The 20,577-nt window shown below is 33.8% G+C and overlaps 2 protein-coding genes across 4 annotated transcripts; one reads left to right on the top strand and one right to left on the bottom strand.

The window, feature by feature from the left end:
• The first annotated feature begins 1,941 nt into the window (after nt 1-1,941).
• Nucleotides 1,942-5,352, top strand: LOC117933003. The gene is made up of 4 exons (XM_034854350.1): nt 1,942-2,143; nt 2,292-2,358; nt 4,864-4,953; nt 5,089-5,352. Exons 1-4 carry the CDS (start codon nt 1,982-1,984, stop codon nt 5,157-5,159), a joined length of 390 nt encoding a protein of 129 aa, XP_034710241.1. The 5' UTR covers nt 1,942-1,981; the 3' UTR covers nt 5,160-5,352.
• Nucleotides 5,353-6,562: 1,210 nt separating this feature from the next.
• On the bottom strand, nt 6,563-19,834 carry LOC117933841 (protein SMG9-like). Of its 3 annotated transcripts, XM_034855396.1 has the most exons (9): nt 19,531-19,833; nt 18,821-18,929; nt 14,120-14,235; nt 12,111-12,230; nt 11,666-11,755; nt 9,848-9,999; nt 7,445-7,712; nt 7,204-7,352; nt 6,563-6,896 (listed from the first exon to the last, which is right to left on the bottom strand). In XM_034855396.1, exons 1-9 carry the CDS (start codon nt 19,780-19,782, stop codon nt 6,857-6,859), a joined length of 1,296 nt encoding a protein of 431 aa, XP_034711287.1. In that variant the 5' UTR covers nt 19,783-19,833; the 3' UTR covers nt 6,563-6,856. The 3 variants fall into 3 exon arrangements, with proteins under 3 accessions (XP_034711287.1, XP_034711289.1, XP_034711288.1); XM_034855398.1 differs by lacking the exon at nt 18,821-18,929 and having other exon boundaries at nt 14,120-14,242; nt 19,531-19,834; XM_034855397.1 differs by lacking the exon at nt 6,563-6,896 and having other exon boundaries at nt 6,898-7,352; nt 19,531-19,832.
• Between the last annotated feature and the right edge of the window lie 743 nt (nt 19,835-20,577).

The raw sequence follows: 20,577 nt of genomic DNA, 5'->3' as shown, positions 1-20,577 counted from the left end.
GCTTTAAAGGGTGATATTATTATTGTGAAAAAATTTATTAAATACAAATAAAATAAAGTTTTTTTACAAACAAAATTTTCTAACTTTCAAATTAAGTTCTTTTAGGGTGTTCGATAAATCGATTTAATGACTTTGATATAACTTAATTGAAGAAGGGGTTTGAAATGAAAATTTTTGGTGAAATGAAATTTTGTCCCTTTCTCAATTTGGAGATAAAATAATTTTTAATGGAATATTAGTTCACCAATCAACATATATAAAGAAAGTCTTAAAACGCTTTCATATGAACATTTTCTATAGTTGCACATTTACTTGAAGTGACAAAAAGACTTGTATCTGTTTAAATGATATTATTATAAATTAGTTTGCACAGAGGATATCTTAGTACAACTAGTGCTTTAATATAGGTTGCAAATTGTATATGATCGAAAACAACTATTCTTGTCAATCTGCTAGCAAGATATGGTTTTATACTAACACAAAAACATTATAGTGGAATCAAAGCATTATGTTATCTTTACAAGATAACTAATGTGGATTTGTTTTATTTAAAAAGATCAATATCATTGTTGTTTGAATATACAAAGGTTGGTTATCTTTCATATCCTCGTAATGCTCATTTTCAAACAAGATGTGTTCACATGCTATCATACTATAGTAGCATGACAATTAACAAAGCAAAAAAAAATGGTTGTCGAAAATGCATATAGTCGAGGCCAATGATTCCATATATCCAAGAATCATGTGGGTAAAACAAAGACAAATGAACGATATTATAAACCAAATGAGAATATCTTAAAGGCAATATAGCTAAGTATATTTCTCTTAAGTTTTTTAAGGAGTGGTGAAATCAATGTTAGCAGATACGATTAAGTGATAAGCTTGTTGATCTTTTCACAAAAACATTAACTATTGTTACATAAAAGAAGTTAATGTACAATATTGGAATGTTCATATCAAAGATCTCTCATGCAACAAAAGTGAAGAAAGCATAATCATGCCATCATAATGGGGAGATGTGAAGAAACGTCATTCTATTGTATTCCATTTTCCTATGCCTAGATTTTATTCCATTGGATTTTACTAGTTAGGTTTTTATAGAGACGATTTAGCAATCTAAGATTATTTCGTAAAATATTGAACTTTTTTCACTATTTTTTTTAAAAAATTCTTGTTAGGTTTTATTTGGAATGTTTTAATTTTGCATATTTTTTTAACCAATATAATCATCCAAGGGGAAATCTTGTAACTTTGTGGCTTGAATGATAGTATTTTCATATTTGATGCTCATTTCTTGAAGTTCATAAATAAAACATATAAGGTAATGAAAATGACAATCATTAAAAAAATAATTTATAATTAAAAAATAATATACTAAAATAGAATTATTTTGATTCTATTAATAATCCAAATTAATTTTTTAAATATGAATAAATATCAATTAGTTATAATATATTTTATAAAAATAAAAATAAAAATAGTTTGGTTTTCGTTAATTTTGAGTTGATTTGGCAAATAAAATATCAATTTAATGTTTATAAATTTAATAGGTGATTTATTATTTTAAGTTACATTAAAAATATTATTTATTTATCATTTTTTGAAATGAAATTATATTTCAATCCCTTTCATTTATTTTCATTAAAATGAATATTTTTTTTATAAATAATAATAATAATAATAATAATAATTATTATTATTATTTATTTTTAAATATTTTATAATGTTGTTGTTGTTGTTATTATTATTATTATTATTATTATTATTATTACTTATAGAACCTTTTCCACATTAATAAATATATAAATTTTTAAAAAAATATTCAAATTAAAACCTGCAAAATAAATGATAGTTGATTTTTTTAATCAAAATTTTATTAAGTTAATAAATAAAAAAAATCAGAGAGCTAGGGTTTTGAACAAGAGCTAGGGTTTTGAACAAAAGCTAGGGTTAGGGTTTTGAGGTAGATAGTGAGAGAGAGATGGCGAAGTTCAACGTGGTACAGAAGAGGAGGAGAGCCGAGAAGGCACAGAGAAAGCGAGCGATTCACGGCGATCCGGTCAGTGCCAAGCTCAAGAACAAGCCGCAGCCGCTCTCCCTCTCCGGCAAGCGCAAGCGCAAGCTCTTCAAGAGATGGCGCCGAGTCTGTACTCGCTTTAATTCAGTTTTTTTGTTTTGTTTTTTTTTTTTTTTTTTTAATATATGAAATTGAGCTCGGATTAAAGAAGGTTTTCGATATCGTAGGATCTTTAGTGTTTGAAATGGCCCTTTTTGGTTGGTGATGATTGCAGGAGCAGAAGGAGGCTTTGGAGAAGGGTATTGTGAGTATGGAGGATGTGGAGATGGCTGTTTCCCAAGGTTCCTCTCTCTCCTTTTTCTTTTTGTTAATTGATCTATGGTGCTTTCTTTGTGAGTAATGCTAGGGTTTTTTTTTTTTTTTTTTTTCCCTGAAAAGAAAAAGAAGTTAGGAACCGTTGATAAAAAACAGTTCTCTAATTTTAAAAACATGCTGAAACGGTGTTTGGAGAATCTGTTCTGAAAGCAGGTTCTTTGGAACAAATTTGAGGTGTTTTCAGTTGGTTTTTCTTAGAGAATTCTATGAAACAATTGAAAATATAAAAGGAAAAAGGAGGGGTTGAATTAGTGTGATTGTTATGGAGGAAGAAAGAATTGCAAGAGATGATACCTTTGGGATGCCCTTTCATCCAACTTAGAGAGAGAAATAAATTTAGGGTCTGATTGGGAGTGATTATAGCAAAAGCACTTTTAGCATGTAGCGCATTTGTTAGTAGCACTTCTAATAGAAATTCTTTTATGGAGAAAGTTGGTGTTTGGATATAAACCAAAAAAATGCTCTTGATAGTGTTTTTAATAACATGTTATATATCCAAAAAGTAATTTTTGGAAAAAGCATCTACCTAATGATAGTCCAAGAACATTGATTCTCTAAATTTTGAAAAATGATTTTTAAAATTCTGTCAAACCCTTGATTTTTATAAGTGCTTTTAAGCATTAGGAATGCTTCTAACTTCTTAGAATCTCTTCCAAATAGGTTCTTAGTGAGTCAAGATTCTTGAGATTGCACCTCAAATTAAAACCCAAAGGCTCAATTGGCAAGGAAATTAGAAGGTGGAAGTTAGAAGAGAACTCCTGCCTTTGCTGGGTACCTTTGCTGGGTAGGTTGAGGAAGATGATGAAATCCTAGGAATAGGGGAAATAACACGATTCCCAAACAAAATCCTCATTTTAAGTGGTGGGATTTAATTTTGACAATGGAATCCAAGCTAATGGCTCACTCTGGATATACATGAGGAAAAGAAAATTAGATGACAAACTCACATAGGCAATTGTTGTTCTCTCCTGATCATGTTGAGTTCTACCCATTAAGATGCCTATTTTATTTTCTCCAACAATTCATGCCACTGGAAACTCAGATCTCTGGTGGTCTCCAGGGCCACTTTGCAACAATCATATTGCCAATCCCAAGATAACAGACATAATGTTCTTTCTTCTTCTATCAGAAGCCAGAGCAGGAGGAAATCTCTCTGATACATCTCAATACAATTAGAAATCTTAAGGAAACAGGATTAGTCCCTGTGAAGAAACATTAAAAAGTTAACTGTTCATTTAGATGGACAAGTTGTGAACCTAACAGCTTCCCTAATTCAGAAGATTACCTTATTGCTTGAATTTCTGTGAAAATTTGTTTGTACTTTCTTGGAACCTAACATAGCATAAATATGCCAAAAAGAAATGGCTTCCATTAAATTTTTTAGCACACAAGTTAACTATGTAGCCTATTTCAATTAATTAAACTTGGGTCAAGGTTACTCTTTGGGAGGTTTCAGAGTTTGGTGATGGGGGTGGCAAATTCATGACATTCTCTCAGTGATTGGATTGGGCTTTCGGTAGAATCAGATGGTGGCCTCATTTGGTGGCAAAATTCAGTAAAACGCAATGTAGCATTCTTACATGGCCAATAATTTCAAAGGGCTGTATGATTCATGTTATTGGAATCTAATATGATCACAGCTATTAGATCGAAGGCGGCCAGCCCTGCTGCTCATTTTGGTATTAGGTCTGTTGTCCTTTTTTCCCCGTTTATAGTTAAGCTCAATACTTCTTGATATTTATCAGTCCCCAGTACCATGATTGTTTTGCTTATTTTTAATAGGTAAAAGCAGCTATATTAAAAGCACCTAACAAATGGCACACAAAAGTATACATGATGTATACAATGCACCTAAAGCCTTAAAAGAAAAGAGATACACAAAAAACACCACCTTCATCTCACTTAGAACCCAATCAAACTATACAATCAAATAAATAACGAGGTAATTCCTAAATGCACACTAACCTTTTCCAAGAACATGTACATAAAGGACTGTATAATTGCTTGGTCCACCATTTTGGAAATTTCAAAGGCTTTCCGCTTTCTCAACTTCTATGAGGGTCCAAAATAAGCACAAAGAAGCTGCTCTCCTTGTCTTCTTCCTTTTCTTTCCTACAAAAGCTCCATGCCAACTAACAAGGACATCATTGACTGAAGGTAGCATCACCCACTGGACCACAAACATAACAAAAATTAGCTGCCAAACCATGGTTCCTTGGGGCAGTAAAGGTGGGTATGATTTGTGAACTCTTCGTCTCCTTTACACAAATAATACTTGCTCAGTAAATGCAAACCCCTTCTTTTGAATTGATTCAGAATTAGAATTCTTCCCCACAAATAAGCTACCATGATTGTTTTGTTGGTTAAATGATTTTGATTTTATCGGTGAAATTGAGAATTTAGTTTATTTCATGCCCACCCCACGCACGAGGAAACTTGAGTAAACATGAAGACCGAACTTGGTTTTGTAGGAACATCTGAAGAAACCGACAAAAACTCAACAAAATTTCACTTGAAGAAGAGTGTGAAGCTCAAACATTTGAAACGCAAAGGCAGCAGAGGCAAGTTCTTCCTTCTCATATGATGCTGCAACCTTCCCCCACCCATGCCAAGCTCTTCCTTTTCTTATTATCTTCACCTTCTTTTCTGCAATTTCCGGGTCAGATTAATGTGTATACATGCTTCTCAATTTACAGGTAAGAACAAAATCAAACCTTCCAAACAAGCTGCAGCTGAAGTTCCAGTGGAGGACGCCATGATAGAGTAAATGGTTGGAAGATGGACTGTGTTTTGTTCTGTAAAATTTGATCTAGGTAAGGTAAGTAGGAAATCACTTCAAAGATACTCCATTCTCATTTTGCTTGTCCAATGTAATGTTTTTCTTTTGTCTCTCTTCTCAATGATGATGCACCCTTCAATCTATGGGAAAGTTAATGAATTCCACTGGTCGAGTCCAGCTATATCTTTGCATATTTTTAATAGACTAACCAAAAAAACCAATTTATGTTATTGAATATAAAAAAATACCCTTAAATTTTTCATGTCTTTAGAAATCATTGTAAAAAATTTTAAAATTTGAGTAAGAAATTTTTTCAGTACTTAAATTTTTTTAAGCAGTTTTTAAATTTATTTATCTTTTTAATGTAAGTTTCCGAGAGGGAGGTTATTACTATTTTTTATTTTTAAAATAAAAAATAAAAAATAAAAAACACTAAATTAATAGGTATTTATATTTTAAGGCCTATTAGTATTTTTGTCATGTACCATATTATAAAAAAAAATCATCAATTTTTTCTTTTTAATGTTCAAATAGGAATTATTATTTATTTATTTATTTTGTGTGAGAAGCTATTAGCTTTGAGATTTTGATGAGTTGAAGATGGGTTTGAGAGTTAACAAATCTTTACAAAAGTTTTATCCTTGAAAAAGAAAATTTGTACAAGTCTGCGTAGACTTGCAGTTTAAGATATTCCTTCAAATGTGAAAAATGTACTAAAAAAATAAAGAATATCACCAAAAAACAAAAATACTTGTAGTTTAAGATTGCCTTCAAATGGGAAAAATATACACTAAATAATGTGACAAAAAAAATATTGTATATTATAGATTTGTATGTACACAACTCTCAATTCAACTTAATTTATCATCAATTTTTTTAATAGTAAATCATGGGCCCAACCAATCTAAATCGGTTTTTCATTTAAAAAGTCAAAATTGTTAAAAATTAAAAATAAATAATAGTAAATAAATAAAACTCCAGAAAATGACAATTTCACCATGACTAGATCGATTTTGTTGATTCAATCAGTTTTTTGCACACTTCTATCTTAGTCTGATATAAAATCTTGCTCGACTCCTCTTGACAATTTCGGGCTAAAGCCCAATCTAATTTTTAAATTTGAACCATTGAAGCTTGTAAAATAAAAAAATCCCTCAAGCCCAAAACCGGCCCGTTGACTAGCCTAAGTCCTTACCATTTAGGGCCAAAAAAAAAACATCCTTGAAAAGTAGAATAAAAAATAAAATTATTCTGGAAGACAGAATCATTTGAAAAATAGTTGTGTCGATTTATTCTCCAGGAAACTACAGTTAGTAGGACTCAGAATCCAGATAGAGAGAGAGAGAGAGAGAGAGAGAGAGAGAGAGAGAGAGAGAAAGAGAGAAGAAGAAGAAGAAGAAGAAGCCTGCACATACAAACCAAAGAATGAAAAAACACAGCCATTCAGGCACATGTATGCAAGAAGACATTACTATCATCATTCACCTACACTGGGAAAAAAACTAAATCCGAAAAAAATACAAGAAATATTTATCAGCCTATCAGCCTTGAAATCTGAAGTTCTAGCAGTGAATGATATACCAAAAGAAACAAAGATGACGAACAAGTAATTCAAATGAACCTCTTCTTTACCCCTTTTTTTCCTCCCAACCCGAAAAACGAAAAAAAGAGGATCTTTTAAACATTCATGCCTTCCTTGCATTCCTTCCTAGTTCTCTCTTGTTTCTGGAAAAAGAAGGGCAGCACATTTGAGATTATTACAAAAACCATCTCTCTTAATGAGGTGTCATTCCAACAACAAAATAGAAATAGAGAATAGTTAATTATCAATCATATATTACAACAATCATTTTCTTCAATAAGAAAAAGGGATCAGCCCGATAAAAAAGACTAAAAGGAAAGAAATGATACATGACACTAATGTGAATAATTTACAGAATCAAGCTAACTTATCATAGATAGAACAGTCGTCGAGATCATCTTTTGTTTCCTTTTGGCATAAGCAAATGGGGAAAGAAGCAAGGGTTTTTACCTTCTGAACATACCAGAACTCTGAAGTGTTTTGCAGTACTCAGCAATGATCGGAGAGTTCTTCACTAGTTCCCATATCTTGGCAGAGTTCCTCAGCCAGTCACGTTCTGATATGGTCCTTGCAAAGGATGGGCAGTTCATGGACAGAACCTGATGAGGTAACACGAATAAGAGTAACAGAAGATTGAAAGGTGGTGTGTGTGTATTATGTATTTATGTATGTATGGATATTAGAGAGAGACCTGATCCCGTAATTTCCACAACATAGAGGTATAGCTTTCATACTGAGCTCTTGGGGAATCGACTTTACTCTTACATGGGACTAAAAATAAATTTGGCAGTGTTGAATCCAAATCAGTACTTGGCATATTAGGGGGCACAGAAGAAACGAGATGCTCCTTGGTTGTGTTTCCACATTTTTCTTTCACAAATGTGGAGGAGCTGAAAAATTGTGCGAGTGCCTTCCTCAGATGAACAAAATTACGCGGAGTGATATCTTGATCTCGCAGTCTACAATCAGTAACAATGTGTAGATGAGTTGCCTTTGTTCAGCTATGATGCATAACAAAATAGAAGTGAAGAGGCTACAAACTTTTATACTAACAAATCAATCTAGACAACAAAATAACCATCCTTCAACTGGTTATGAATCAAGCCTTGGGCAAGCCAATCAATGAACTGTTGAATTTAAAATATTACAAGAGAACCATTTGCCACTGGCCATTTGTTACCTAGTGGTAACTTCCCCCTCCCTATCAGAGGACTTCAAGGAAACACTAAGCTCCTAATATTACCATGTAGACAGTAATAGTAACTAGAATTGCAAATGAAAATTATGCAAGTTGATAAGAGTACATTAATTAAGATAATGATGTGAAAATGACTATTGTGTCCCAACGGGAGCCATCGGTAAGCAAACTTAGAAACACACTTTATCCACTACTTTCAGAAAGAAGCAGTGACAGTAACTACGTACAATTTAAGGAAACTATCAATGCAAAAGACTATCTCTTACAAAATAAGGACAGAAAATTAGCCAGGCATATCAAATTATGAATTTGAGGTTATAAACCATATAATATCTTTAACACCTAAACCCCCAAGAGGTCAGTTGGTAAATCAGACAGAATACAGATCTTTAGTGTGCATGTATATACACAGTTTTATAACAAGGAGAAAAACATTAATGAGACTAGGGCTGTTGCCTACATTGATGCTATAGATCCACGAGTGTTTCATGCCTCCCAAAAGGAAAGTGGCTTGGAGAGAAAAGGATAGGGGGTCAGAAAGCTTACTATCTTAAATCAGGTTCTTCTAGGCAAAAGGTAGAGAGTGTTAAAGAGGGTGATAGTTTGTTTAGGAGGGTGGTTGAAGACAAATATAGGACTGAAAGAGGCAATGGGGTTCTGAGTTAGAGAAGGGCACCAATACGGAAGGCTTGAGGAAGTATAACAGGAGGGGATGAGTTTTTGAGTTCATTTCCTTCTCTTGGGTAATGTGTAAAAAAATGAGGTTTTAGCATGATGTGAAGTGTGGGTGAGGTTTGGACATGCTGTAGAGTCATTGCTACATTTGGGATTCCCAAAGCTAATTTCTTATGGGTTAAGGGCAGAGTTGCTATCACTCATTACCAGGGTTTTCAGGGGGTTGTGCATTTTGGAGGTGAGAGATGTCAAGAAGTGGGACTAGATTTGGTGAAGTTCTTAGAAGCGATTAACAGAGTGCATTCCAGATGGCAAGACTAAAGAGGGAGATGCCTTATTATGGGAGGCTGCAATAAAAGGGGAGTTCCCAATGGAATCATACTACCACATTTCAATACATCAAGCAAGAACAGCTTTCCCAGCTGGAGGATTATGGATGTCAGCAATGCCGCCAAGATGACTTTCCTTTTGTAGGCGGCAGTGTGGCAAAGAAAACTGACTCTGGACCATCTCAAGGTGAGAGAGTGGATCAAGGTTAGTCAGTACTGTCTATGTAGGAGGGACAAGGAAATAGATAATCATCGCTTGATCCACAGCCTAGTTGCTTGTAAGTTGTAGTCTTTGGTATTTTCTTTTACAGGTGCTTCCTTGGACTTCAAAAAAGGTGCTCATGAGCATGGTTGACCTAACATGAACCATACGATAATAGTGTGCAGGACTATAGCTTTTTGTGCGGTCTAGTGCTTTTGGAAGGAGGACCTTTGAGGGGAGTGGGCCTACTCTTGTAAAAGCTCAAAGAAGTTTTGCTGCACTTATTGCATGGGTACCCCAAGGGAAGGAGGCTCCCTCTTCAATAGTAGTTTGGGTTGCCTACCCCAAATAAAGGAGTGGAATCTTTTCTTGTCTTTTTTCTGTATCCTGCTTACTCCAATTATATTGAACATGGATTGCCCCCTTTTGGTACTTTTTAATTTAGTTTCTTTACTTATGAAATAACTTTGAAAATGTTACAATGAGTAAATTGATGATACATATAGAAATAATATAAGTTCTATGATATATGCACAAATCACCAATTGATCATTTTGTTTCCTCTTGCCATGTCTTTCATGTTGTTGTTAATACTTCATTTCCTGAAGTTATCAATGATTATTTTTAGTTTTTTCCATTTATACAGCAATGGTTTTTTTTCTAATGGAATATTGATATCAGATTACTCACTTTGTATGGACAAAAATGGGAGCTGCCAAGTATTCTTCTCCACCTTCCAGAACTTTGTCTTTGCCTTCTTTGTCAGACCCCAAATTAGAGTTTTGTGAATGGGAAGGAGTTAATGATGATAGGTCAGGTATACCATGTTTTAACAAGTCAACCTGCAGGAATATAAAGATGGCATTGTAAAATTATTTACATACATCAACATTTTGAATTCCGAAACAAGAAACAGGAAGAGAGGGGTAAACACATGACAAAAGCCATAAAGTCCCCCAAAAGATTTCCTTAATTTGAAGAAAATCCAACAGAAATAAAAAGAGCATTTTTAGTGGCATGGATAACAAAGATTATTTCACCCAGCAGTATATGATACCAATGCACACTATCCTACAACCTTGAATCACAGTCAAGAAACATAATAAAACTGATGGATAAGAAGCCATTCTTCCTTCCAAATCGATCACCACATGGACAAAACAGGAGCTCTTGCTGCTCAGGAAGATTTACAGTTTAAAGTGATTCAGCTTGACTACTCAAATTTTAAAAAATAGAAGAAGAAGAAATACACTAACTATCAAGTAAATTACAAAATAACCCTTATACTTTTACCCCACATCTCAATTTAGCCCTAAACCTTTTTTTTTTTTTAAGTAATATCAATCCTATGCTATGCACAAATGTCAAATAAGTTTTTTTATTAAAATATTTTCCATAAAAAATGGATGGAGAAACCCCTATGATAAGTACAAGAACAAATTGGACATATTCAAACATATCATACAAAACCCATGTCAATGTCTATGCGCTTGCCACAAAGGCTTGTTCATCCATCTTTTGATGGAAAATTTCAATAGTAGAGCTTATTTGAAATTTGGACATGGTTTGGGGTTGACATTGCTTCAAAAACAAGTTTAGGGGTGAAATTAAGCCATGAGTTGAAGTCCAAAGGTTGTTTTTGTATTTACCCCTAAATCTCTAGCTAAATTTCATTCCTCTATTCTTTTTTTTTTTTTATAGGTAAGTAAAATTTGTATTTGCGAAAGAAAAAGCAGGAATGTCTACATGATGCATACAAAGAAGCCAATAGACCAAAAAAAAGGTGCAAAAACACAAAAACCAACAACCATGCCCTAGCTAGAGCCTAGTCAATCCACAATATCCAACATAAATAAGGAACAATCCCCTATAGACACTCAACCCAATCTAAAAATATATACAAGAAGAAATGTTTAATTGCTTGGTCCATATTTTCACAATTTTCAAAAGCTCACCTACTTCCCACCCTCCAAATGGTCTAAAACAAACACAGCAGAGCAACCTTCCATTAGATGTATAAAACATCTGGCAAAATATATGAAAGTAAACTATGACCAAGTATAGAAAGTTCAAAACTCACAAGACAAGAAAAAGAATCCAGGGCCATATTCTCTATTGAATCATAGGCTATCAGGAATTTTTCTAATACACCACTCTACATCCATTGCCTGATTTCAATCGTCTCTGTAACACCTTCAACTTAATACATATCTCTATGAAAAAACCCTATTTTTAAGCTATAATATTGTACACGTATTTCTAGTCCATGAATTAAACCCAAATGACATGGACTTAACTCATACTTCCCAAACCCAAGATGTACTTTAAGAGGCAGAAGTAGATAATCTCCTTAAACGGATGAAAATTTTGAAATCCTGTAGTGGTTTATAATAAAGAAGCTGTAAGTTACAGGATTGAAAGCCATAACAGCTCATAGCTTACATCATAATCAATAAAGTTCTTATATGAGGAATGAACAATATGCAGTAATCAAGAAGAAAGAAATACCGTCAACATCAAGCGCCACATGTTAATATCATGTACTCCATCTGATATCACCAGCAAAATATGGCAAATGGATGCTAGGAGAACACCAAGCTAGAAGAATTCCTTGCAGCAACCCAGAAAGGATAAATCATTAGGTGTTCCACTTAAAAGAAATTGTGAGATTGTGGTTGCTGCACCCCAGAAAATAAAAATCTATACTACTATAAAAAGCCTGGACAGTCGTAAAACATTTGATTGACCAAAATAGACCCCATAAAAAAAATGACAATTGAAGAAAATGAAAATAAACCTAATATGCATGCCCTGCTTTATGAAGAACCATTCAAAATAAAGTTGTTAAATGTCACAATAAATGGCTAACATCAAGAACTGCAAAACTTGTTCAAAGTTTTGGCATTTTTCTTGACAAGAATGAAATTATCCCACATCTTAATCTTTGAATTACCTGTATACCCATAAGTTCATGAGCCAACTCGGACGATAGAGATTCTCCGCCTAAAACAGAAATTGTAGATGAGCCATCAGGCCTCATCATCTCAGCTAAAACAGAAGGACTAAACACAGGCTGCAAGACAACATAAAAATTGTTAAAATATATCGCAAATGCAAACAGCATCAAGGCTTCTATATGCAAGGAAGGGGAGAGGGAACACACACTTAAAATGGTGACATAATTGAGAAAAACTAATACTTGAAAAGGGAAGGAGGGATTACACTTACTTCCTCTCTGGTTTTTTGACAATCACAGAGAACCCTTCCTGATATTTTCAAAATTACATTAACCTTTAAGCTGTATTGCATATTGTTAAAAACCTTTCTCAGTTTCAAATTCAGCAACAACAAATGCTAAGATCAATAATTTTAGGAAACCAGGGGGGTGGTATAACTTTAGAAACATCATAAAAAAAGGTACTGCATTATGTAAACATTTTTTTTTTTTTATAGGATACATTATGTAAACATTAACAACCTTAAATTTCACATTATGACCTGACACAAAATTGATACAGTTCCTAACATTTAAGAGTATCCAGGTCCATTTTTCCACCACAACAGATGCCAACATTACTGAGAAAAAAGAACTAACCCCCAGCAGGACCTAAAAACCCAGTCAATGAAAGGGGAAAAAAAAAAAAGAAGAAAAGAATAGAAAAGGAAAATGTACTTGTGTTGCACCCTATTTCGCATCTTTAATAAATTTTGGTTATCTAAAAGAACAAGAAAAGAAAAAGGTCATCAACTCACACCACTCTGGATAAGTGCATCTAACCTAGGTGCTGGAGCTACCTCTCTGAGGTTGGCAATTGGGTAACAATAGTTCATTAGGCGAAGGCCACAATATAGTATCTTTTTTTATAGGCAAGGCCATAATATGGTATCTTGCGTGTGCAATTGTGCTTAAATCTTTCTTTTTAGGTATCTTGGACAGTGACCCTGACACAAACTATACTCACCTAGTACTGAGTATTATTCAGTTAACAAACTTATATTTAACTTTAGAAAAAACAAAAGAAGGCCTAACAAAAATTTAAAAAACAAAAAAAAAATTATAAGGGAGAAGAAAAAAAAAAAAATCATAAATTTCAATAACTCTCTCTGCATTTGATGTCATTTTGCAATGTCTGCAATCATGTAACCACCTGGTAATAATTTCCCCTGAATGAAACACTCATGGTCAATTGTGGTTGTTTCAGGATTGGTAAAGTTCATAAAGGTTACCTTGTTCTTGCAGAATTCTACATATACTTGGTTCAATGTTGAAAATCTTGCCATAATTTATTCTTTCAACCTTTAAAAAATCAGGGTTCCTTTTATGGTGTTTGTCTTTTATTTTTGCCCATTCATTAAAAAAAATAAAAAATTCCCATGGAAACATCTTCTTTAGTATATACCCCATAAAGAATTGCTTAAACTAAAAATATGGTGATAAATTTCACGTAATATAAAACTATATATGTAAGATATGCTTAAGGTGAAACATACATTGAGGCAATACCATGGGATAGGTTTTTTAACTTTTTTACAGAACGAAAACTCAAAAACAAGCCTGTTTCCCCAGTCATGAATGATGTTTCATATAAAAAATATAACGAGAATGGAATTCTTATGTGAATCACAAAGAAAAACCTTGGATCAAACATTTTGAGTCCCTTCTAATCATGCCTTGGTACCTTTCCATTCTAATGGTTACTTTGTTACAAGACCTCTTTTTTATTCCTCTCTAATTCTGGTTTCCAGGCTGTATATTAACTTCAGAAGATCTCTCTAATTCTCGCTTCCTGACCTTATTAGGACTTTGGAAGATTCAATAAGTACTATTGAGTAATAAATCTTACAATCAATCATTTCAGAAGAACGTCTGACCAGAAAATGGCAGTACACAACATGATCTAATGCAAAAAATTTCTCTGCAAAAAGATCAAGAATAAATTTGAAAAAAAAAAATTATTGGACCTGGGTATCAAGAAGTATAAGCCGTTCAGCAGAAATTCTTGGTTCAATGCCAACTGTACAGTGCCTTGCCATTGCTCTAATATCCTCCGACTGGATTGCAAAAGGTGGTAGCATTCCTGCAAGCTAGTACAGCTAAAGTTATCCTTTGGGTGGTATCAATTTTTGACTGGAAAGGAAAGATAGCTTAAAACATAAATTAAGGAAATAATCAGAAAAAGAAACCTTGAGGGATTTAGGGTATAGGAGGGAAAAGGGCAACTAAACAAGAATGATAGCAATTGCAAACCGTATGATAGCAGATCTCCACCTAATTAGTTTGCTCATGAAATACAAGTGTACAGGTGATATGAGTACAACAGCTACAACGCATAAGTCAACATACAATCAAGTCGTACCAACTTTCTCATTGATGAACAGAAATCCTAAAACTAGTTTGGATGCCAAACGACCTGATAATTCATTCAGGCAGTTAGAAATTTATGCCACTTTTGAATTGCTCAGGCTCATAGCCTTATGGTTCTGGCTGGCCACTTTACTAAGGTGGAACCAAGGTAAACATCACACTCAAGAAACCAGAAGGTTATTTTTATACATTGGCATTTTTCTGCATAAAACTTACATCCCAACTTCAGGTCAGGCATGTGAATTCCCTTTCACCATCAGCTCTAAGGCCATTTCTTCTATGGCCAACTTGCATGTGTTCTGGTATGCAATCATGGAATCTCTTTAAAATGACGATCTTCAAAGTCTGAAGTTTCTTCAACAACAGAACCAAAATCAAGATAAAATGATTTTGGAACACGGGGTGACAGGCCCCACAGGACCATGAAAATAATTGGGGAACGTTATTTTTCCATTTGTTTGAAGCATAAGGTTTTTGAGAAGAAATGTTGTTGGACTGATATTGGATACAGCATAAATAAGTATTTGGTATGTTACTTCCATGCTACACACTCTATGATCGCTGGTGATAAAACATATTAAAGTTATAGTATTCTCATTAACCATAGAACGTTCATGGCATGAACAATGTTCACTGGCCTCTCTGGTTTTGTTAGTGGTATTGTTTAGTAGGGTCATGATACTAAGATGTATACCATGTTAATATTTTCTGACTATTGAAGACAATCCAATCCAGAAAATATTTTCATTTTCAAAGTTTTTTTTTCACCTTGAATATTACTTAAGTGGGAGATTGTAAAAGGTTTTTCTAAAATTCATCAACTATGAATGAGTGGATATTCCAAAAGTAAGAGTTAGGTTGGCATGGCTCCTTTGAAGGAAAAGTATGAAAGAAAGTGTAGAGACCCACACTCCTTTGTGCATCTTTTGGACAACTTAAAGGAATGAAAATAGAAGATTGTTTGAAAATGAGGAGCAGTTTGACCAAAGGCTGAAAGGCACTTTTCTTAGTAATCTTTTCTTATGGGTTCAGTCGTACATAGATGAAAGTTCAATGTTTTTAATTTATTTTGTTGATTGATTTGGTTCTCACTGAGGCAAGGAGTAGTTTTTTGTGTTCTCTCCTTTTTTTGGCTGTGCCTTCTGAAACCCGTTGCATATGTACCATGCACTTGGTGCACTATTTCTTTTGGCACTTCTTATATTATATGCTCACTTTATTTGCCTATCAATATATATGCCAAAAGTAGGAGTTCAACTTTAATGTATGTTTTTTTTCATTGGGGTATGTGATGGAAGAAAAATAAACATCTTGCTAATTGACCCATAAATGAATAACAAAAGTCAAACACACAATTGTTCCATTAATCCATGTCTTGCCACTTAAATTATGGGACCATGGTTGCCTGTATTTTTCCATGTGCTAGAAAAACACACATGAACTATACAAAGATTGAATCTTATCAATAATCATTTGAACACAACTAGCCTTTATAAGTTATGCAGAAGATAATATAAAAGTACATAAACAAATAAGAAAATAAAATAAAAATAATGAAACTATTGATTTTTCTGCAAGAGACTCTCTTGCTTGTCTATATTCTCTAATTTCCTTTTCTAGCACGCTTTCCTCGATGTACTTGATCTTCTCTTGATTTACTTCGACATTCTCTTAATTCCACTCATTACTAGCTTTAGATTGATTTATAACCTTGATTTGCCCCTAACCTTGTAAATATGTTGAAATAAAAAAACTAGTTATTTGATGCCCACTGATGACTCAGCAACCACCATTAGTCAGAATCTCATTAATTACCAAAATCACCAAGCAAAGGATGAGTCTATGTTAAGAAGAGGGGGAATCCTTGAAAGGCAAATAAGAGTTGCATACGTCAAAATTGTTGATGGTACCACTATCCAAAGTCTTGTCTAAGCCCCTTAGGGGCTCTTTTTCACTTGGTGATTAGGTGATTGCCAAGGAACTTTGCTCAAGGCTTGTATACTCCTTTTGCACGAAGGTTTACCCTCAAAGAGAGAGAGAGAGACAGAGAGAGAGGCTCTTTCCAAGCCCCTTAGAGATAGGTCCTTTTCAAGCCCATTTGGGGCTCTTTTACTTGCTGATTGTCAAGGAACTTCACTCAAGACTTGTATACTCCTCGTGCACTGAGGTTCACCCATTTTTATTAATAATATCTTATCGGGAAAGGAGGGAGGGAGGGAGGGAGGGAGAGAGAGAGTTCAGTTAATGGTGGCAGCTGGATCATCCATTGACATCAAACTGAAATATGATTCAAATCATCATAATTCTGAAGGGACTATTGAGTGTACAAATCAATGAACAAGTGTAAAGAAAAAAAATTAAGAGAATTTGAAAATAAACCAAGAGTAGATCAAATGCATAAAGAGAAGCAGTCTTGAGTATGTAGATATAAAATGAGGAGATAATGTTTCAAGGGGAAACAAAGAATATCAATTTTTCTGTATTCTATTATTATTTTCTGTGTAACATCCCATCAAGGCAGGTTTTATTCAAATTCCTTTTTTCTATAAGTTACATGGGTTTTTCTAACACAATGGAATGGATGGTAAGCAATAGCATCCATCCACTTGAATTCTACCAACACGAGGGCATAACATGATTATCAATACTCTTGAAAATCTAAACAAAAACCAAACCCAAAATTGAGATACAATAAGAAATCACTGCATGAGTAAATCATTCACATGTTCCAGCCCATTCTTACATATATTCTGTATCTTCCGCATATTAAAAGATAAAGGTTGTTAGTGTATTTTAAATTTTAGACAACTGAACAAAACGACAGCCTCCTTTAGCAACCAAGAAACCTGTCTAAAAACAAAGTAATTTTTTTTTTTTTTTTTTTTGATAAGTAAACAAGATATGCATTAAAAAGAGGCTAAGAGCCACAAAACATACAGGGGGTATACAAGGCGGCTAAGGCCTCAAAAAAGAGCAACAAGACCAGAAAAGATTCACCTCCCCTTAAGTGGATGCTACCCACTCCAAAAAGCCTATAAGGGAGAGAGACTCATCTCCTAAATACAATTTGGCTCATCTCCATAAATTACAAACAAACAAATTCTTTAATTTCTGGATATTTAATACACACCTCCTAAAAGCTAGTCTATTCCTCTTCTTCCAAACAGTCCAAAAAATACACAATGGTATGGATTTCCAAACCTTTTTCCTTTTCTTCCCCACAAAGGGGCCCCTCCAGGTAGTTAAGACCTCCTTTACAGTTTCTGGAAAGACCCATTTAACATCTACTAACCCAAGAATAATATCCCACAAAGCTCTAACCACTATACAGTGTATAAGAATATGATTTACATTTTCTTCTTCACAACCACACAAAAAGCAACAATTAGGAAGTTGCACCCCTCTTATTTGGAGCCTGTCCAGAGTGAGCACCTTCCCCCACGTCGCCTCCCAAGCAAAAAAAGCAATCTTAGTTGGCACCCTATCCACCCAAATGCACCTTGAAGGAAAAACTAGCATTAGGATTGGCCAGCAAACTATAAGCTTCCTTGACCCTGAACTGACCATTTCTTCCTCGCCTCCACATAACTGAATCTTCCTCCAAAGAAGGCCTATGACCCCTCAAGATATATAGCAAATCCCTAACCATATCCAACTCCCAATCATTAAAGTCTCTCAAAAAGTTTAGGTTCCAGCCTCCTTGACCAGAAAACAAAGTAAAATTTTTTGAGCATCAGATATTGTGAAGTACATCATCATATCATGTCTTCTATTTGTGTGTGTGTGTGTAATAATAAAAATCCAAATAGGCACCAATGCTGCCGTTTCATGAGAATCCCAACTTAAAACTTCACTCAAGTTTCTCAGCCTGTTGATAATCATAAATTCTATTACAGTTTTCCCATATCCATTTAATCCCAAATTATATGTGCCCTAAAAGAAAAGGCTAGATCCTCCATTTGTTTGCTTAGAAAATGGAGGAAATAAAAGGCCAAAAAAAAAACCCTATAAATCCTAAAAAACTCAAATAAATTAAGCTAAAATGTTCCATTATACGACAAATGAAACCTTTTTTTCTAGTTGGTGTAAAACAATAAAAAATCTACAACACAAGGTTTCTTTTCTTTCCCTACATTTCTTATTGTACCATGAGAGCAAAAGAAACTATGAGTCAGTGTGCTTCTCTATTGCATTTAAATGAATTTCAATGGAAAATATGAGAGGTGGTATGATCCAGGCAATCTCCATTTTCTTCACTCAAGGAAAACAAAATACAGTAACATACTCGGATTACTCACCAGGTGAGCTTCCATCAAAGCCATAAAGCTCGTTCATAATGGTTGATTTCCCCACCCCCGGCGGACCAATCACCCCAACGACTGTAAAATCTGTATTATCAGTCAAAAACTGCAAAGAAGATGTTCCATATGTGTCAGGATTCATTTCATTTCTTTTCTGATTTCCACTCTGTTTGGCTGCCGAGAATGTTTATGTAGAAAATAGCTTATAGCTTCATATCTTACATTATGAATTGCAGAACAAGACAACTAGCTATGTTTGTTTGTTTTTTTTTTTTTTTTTTCTGTTTCAATTTTCAGAAACCTAAACAAAGAGAACATGATTTTACAGCTTTGGTTGATGAGGAATGCTAGAAAAGGAGTCTTCCTACATTTTCTAGGGAAAATGGAGCTTCTTGCTTTCACGAAACTTTTAAAGAGCATGTAAAATAAGAAAATTTCGGCCAACTTCTACATAAAAATAACATCAAACTCAGCTTCAAAACCTGAACAATTACCTATATATAATTTACAAATTAAAACCCACGTTTGGTTGCTGAGAAAATTATAGCAAACAAAAGGATTTCTCCAGCATTATCCCAAAAAACTGGAGCTTTGTGCAATGAAAAGTTCAACATTCCTAACTTTAAATTTCTTTTTCCTCTATTTTCTCAGCATCCAAACAGACCAAAACAACAAAAACAGAAGAGAATATATACAGAAAAAATTACAGGGAGAAACCGATCAGTGTGAAACTCCCAAGAATCGGAGAGGAGATTGAGAGAACCAATCGGCGGAAGCCGCGATCGGAGCGAAACCGACTCGTCCTCTGCGCCGCCACCGCCGCCACCGGCAGCGCCGCTGCGGATGAGTTTACTAGAGACAGAACCGGTAGTGACCAAACCGGGCTTCGCTAGAAGGATTTTCGGCGCAGGCGCCGGTGAGGGATTGGAAGAACCGGCGCCGCCGGTAGCACCAGCCATCGACGGCTCCTTTCAGCTGTCAATAAGAGTTGCTCTGACTTCTTAGCGTGTTCATCACTTTAAGGGTGTGTTTGGTTGGGCTTTCAACTTTACATTCTCACTAAAATTAAAGTCATAAATTCGCGTTTTTTTCCCCTTTTTACTTGTTGATTCTAATCAAATGGATGTCATTGATTTGAATGCATTAATAACTACCAAACTCACCAAAATCTAAACAAAACTTAGAGTGAATTTCACGGTGATTCTAGAAAATATTTATAATATTTTTAACACTTAAATGATAAAAATTTTTAAATATTAAAAATATTATAAGTGTTTCCTAAAATCACTCAAATAGGTTATTTGTCAATTTACGACATTTTAATAAATAAAAAATATTAATTTAGGTATTATTTAAATCCACGTTATTAAACTAAAATTTTTATAAAACTTATCTGCATCATATCTATATGATTAGGTGTTGACTCGTTTTATTTTTTATGTCTAACGATTTATTCTATTTATAAAAAAAATTATTTATTTATTTTCAAATTTTCAATTTAATATTTAATTACATTGAACATTACTTAAAATATAGATATATTAAATCTTTTTGTTTAATAATTTTATTTATTAATATATAATAAAAAATTTAAATTTAAATTGACAATTATTGAAGTTCAAAATATAATAGATAGATTTAAAAATTAATTTGACCATATATAACCTAATAACAATTAATTATTTTAATAGAGTCTATGTAATATAGATATAGTAATGAATGAAGAAAACTCATTCAATAATTATTAATTATAA

This window comes from Vitis riparia, chromosome 16, assembly GCF_004353265.1.
Source record: "Vitis riparia cultivar Riparia Gloire de Montpellier isolate 1030 chromosome 16, EGFV_Vit.rip_1.0, whole genome shotgun sequence".
Lineage (NCBI taxonomy): Eukaryota > Viridiplantae > Streptophyta > Magnoliopsida > Vitales > Vitaceae > Vitis > Vitis riparia.
The sequence above is the reverse complement of the archived record's forward strand: the minus strand, read 5'-3'. Positions and strand labels throughout refer to the sequence as shown.

Bases quoted from the DNA above. Each gene is read 5' to 3' on its own strand.
- LOC117933003 (XM_034854350.1), top strand. From the start codon at position 1,982: ATGGCGAAGTTCAACGTGGTACAGAAGAGGAGGAGAGCCGAGAAGGCA. The intron at 2,144-2,291 runs GTCTGTACTCGC...TGATGATTGCAG, and splicing joins TCTTCAAGAGATGGCGCCGA to GAGCAGAAGGAGGCTTTGGA. The intron at 4,954-5,088 runs GCAAGTTCTTCC...CTCAATTTACAG, and splicing joins GAAACGCAAAGGCAGCAGAG to GTAAGAACAAAATCAAACCT.
- LOC117933841 (XM_034855396.1), bottom strand. From the start codon at position 19,782: ATGGCTGGTGCTACCGGCGGCGCCGGTTCTTCCAATCCCTCACCGGCG. The intron at 14,236-18,820 runs GTGAGTAATCCG...ACTAGCTTGCAG, and splicing joins CTTTGATGGAAGCTCACCTG to GAATGCTACCACCTTTTGCA. The intron at 10,000-11,665 runs GTATTTCTTTCT...ATATTCCTGCAG, and splicing joins TGTGGCGCTTGATGTTGACG to GTTGACTTGTTAAAACATGG.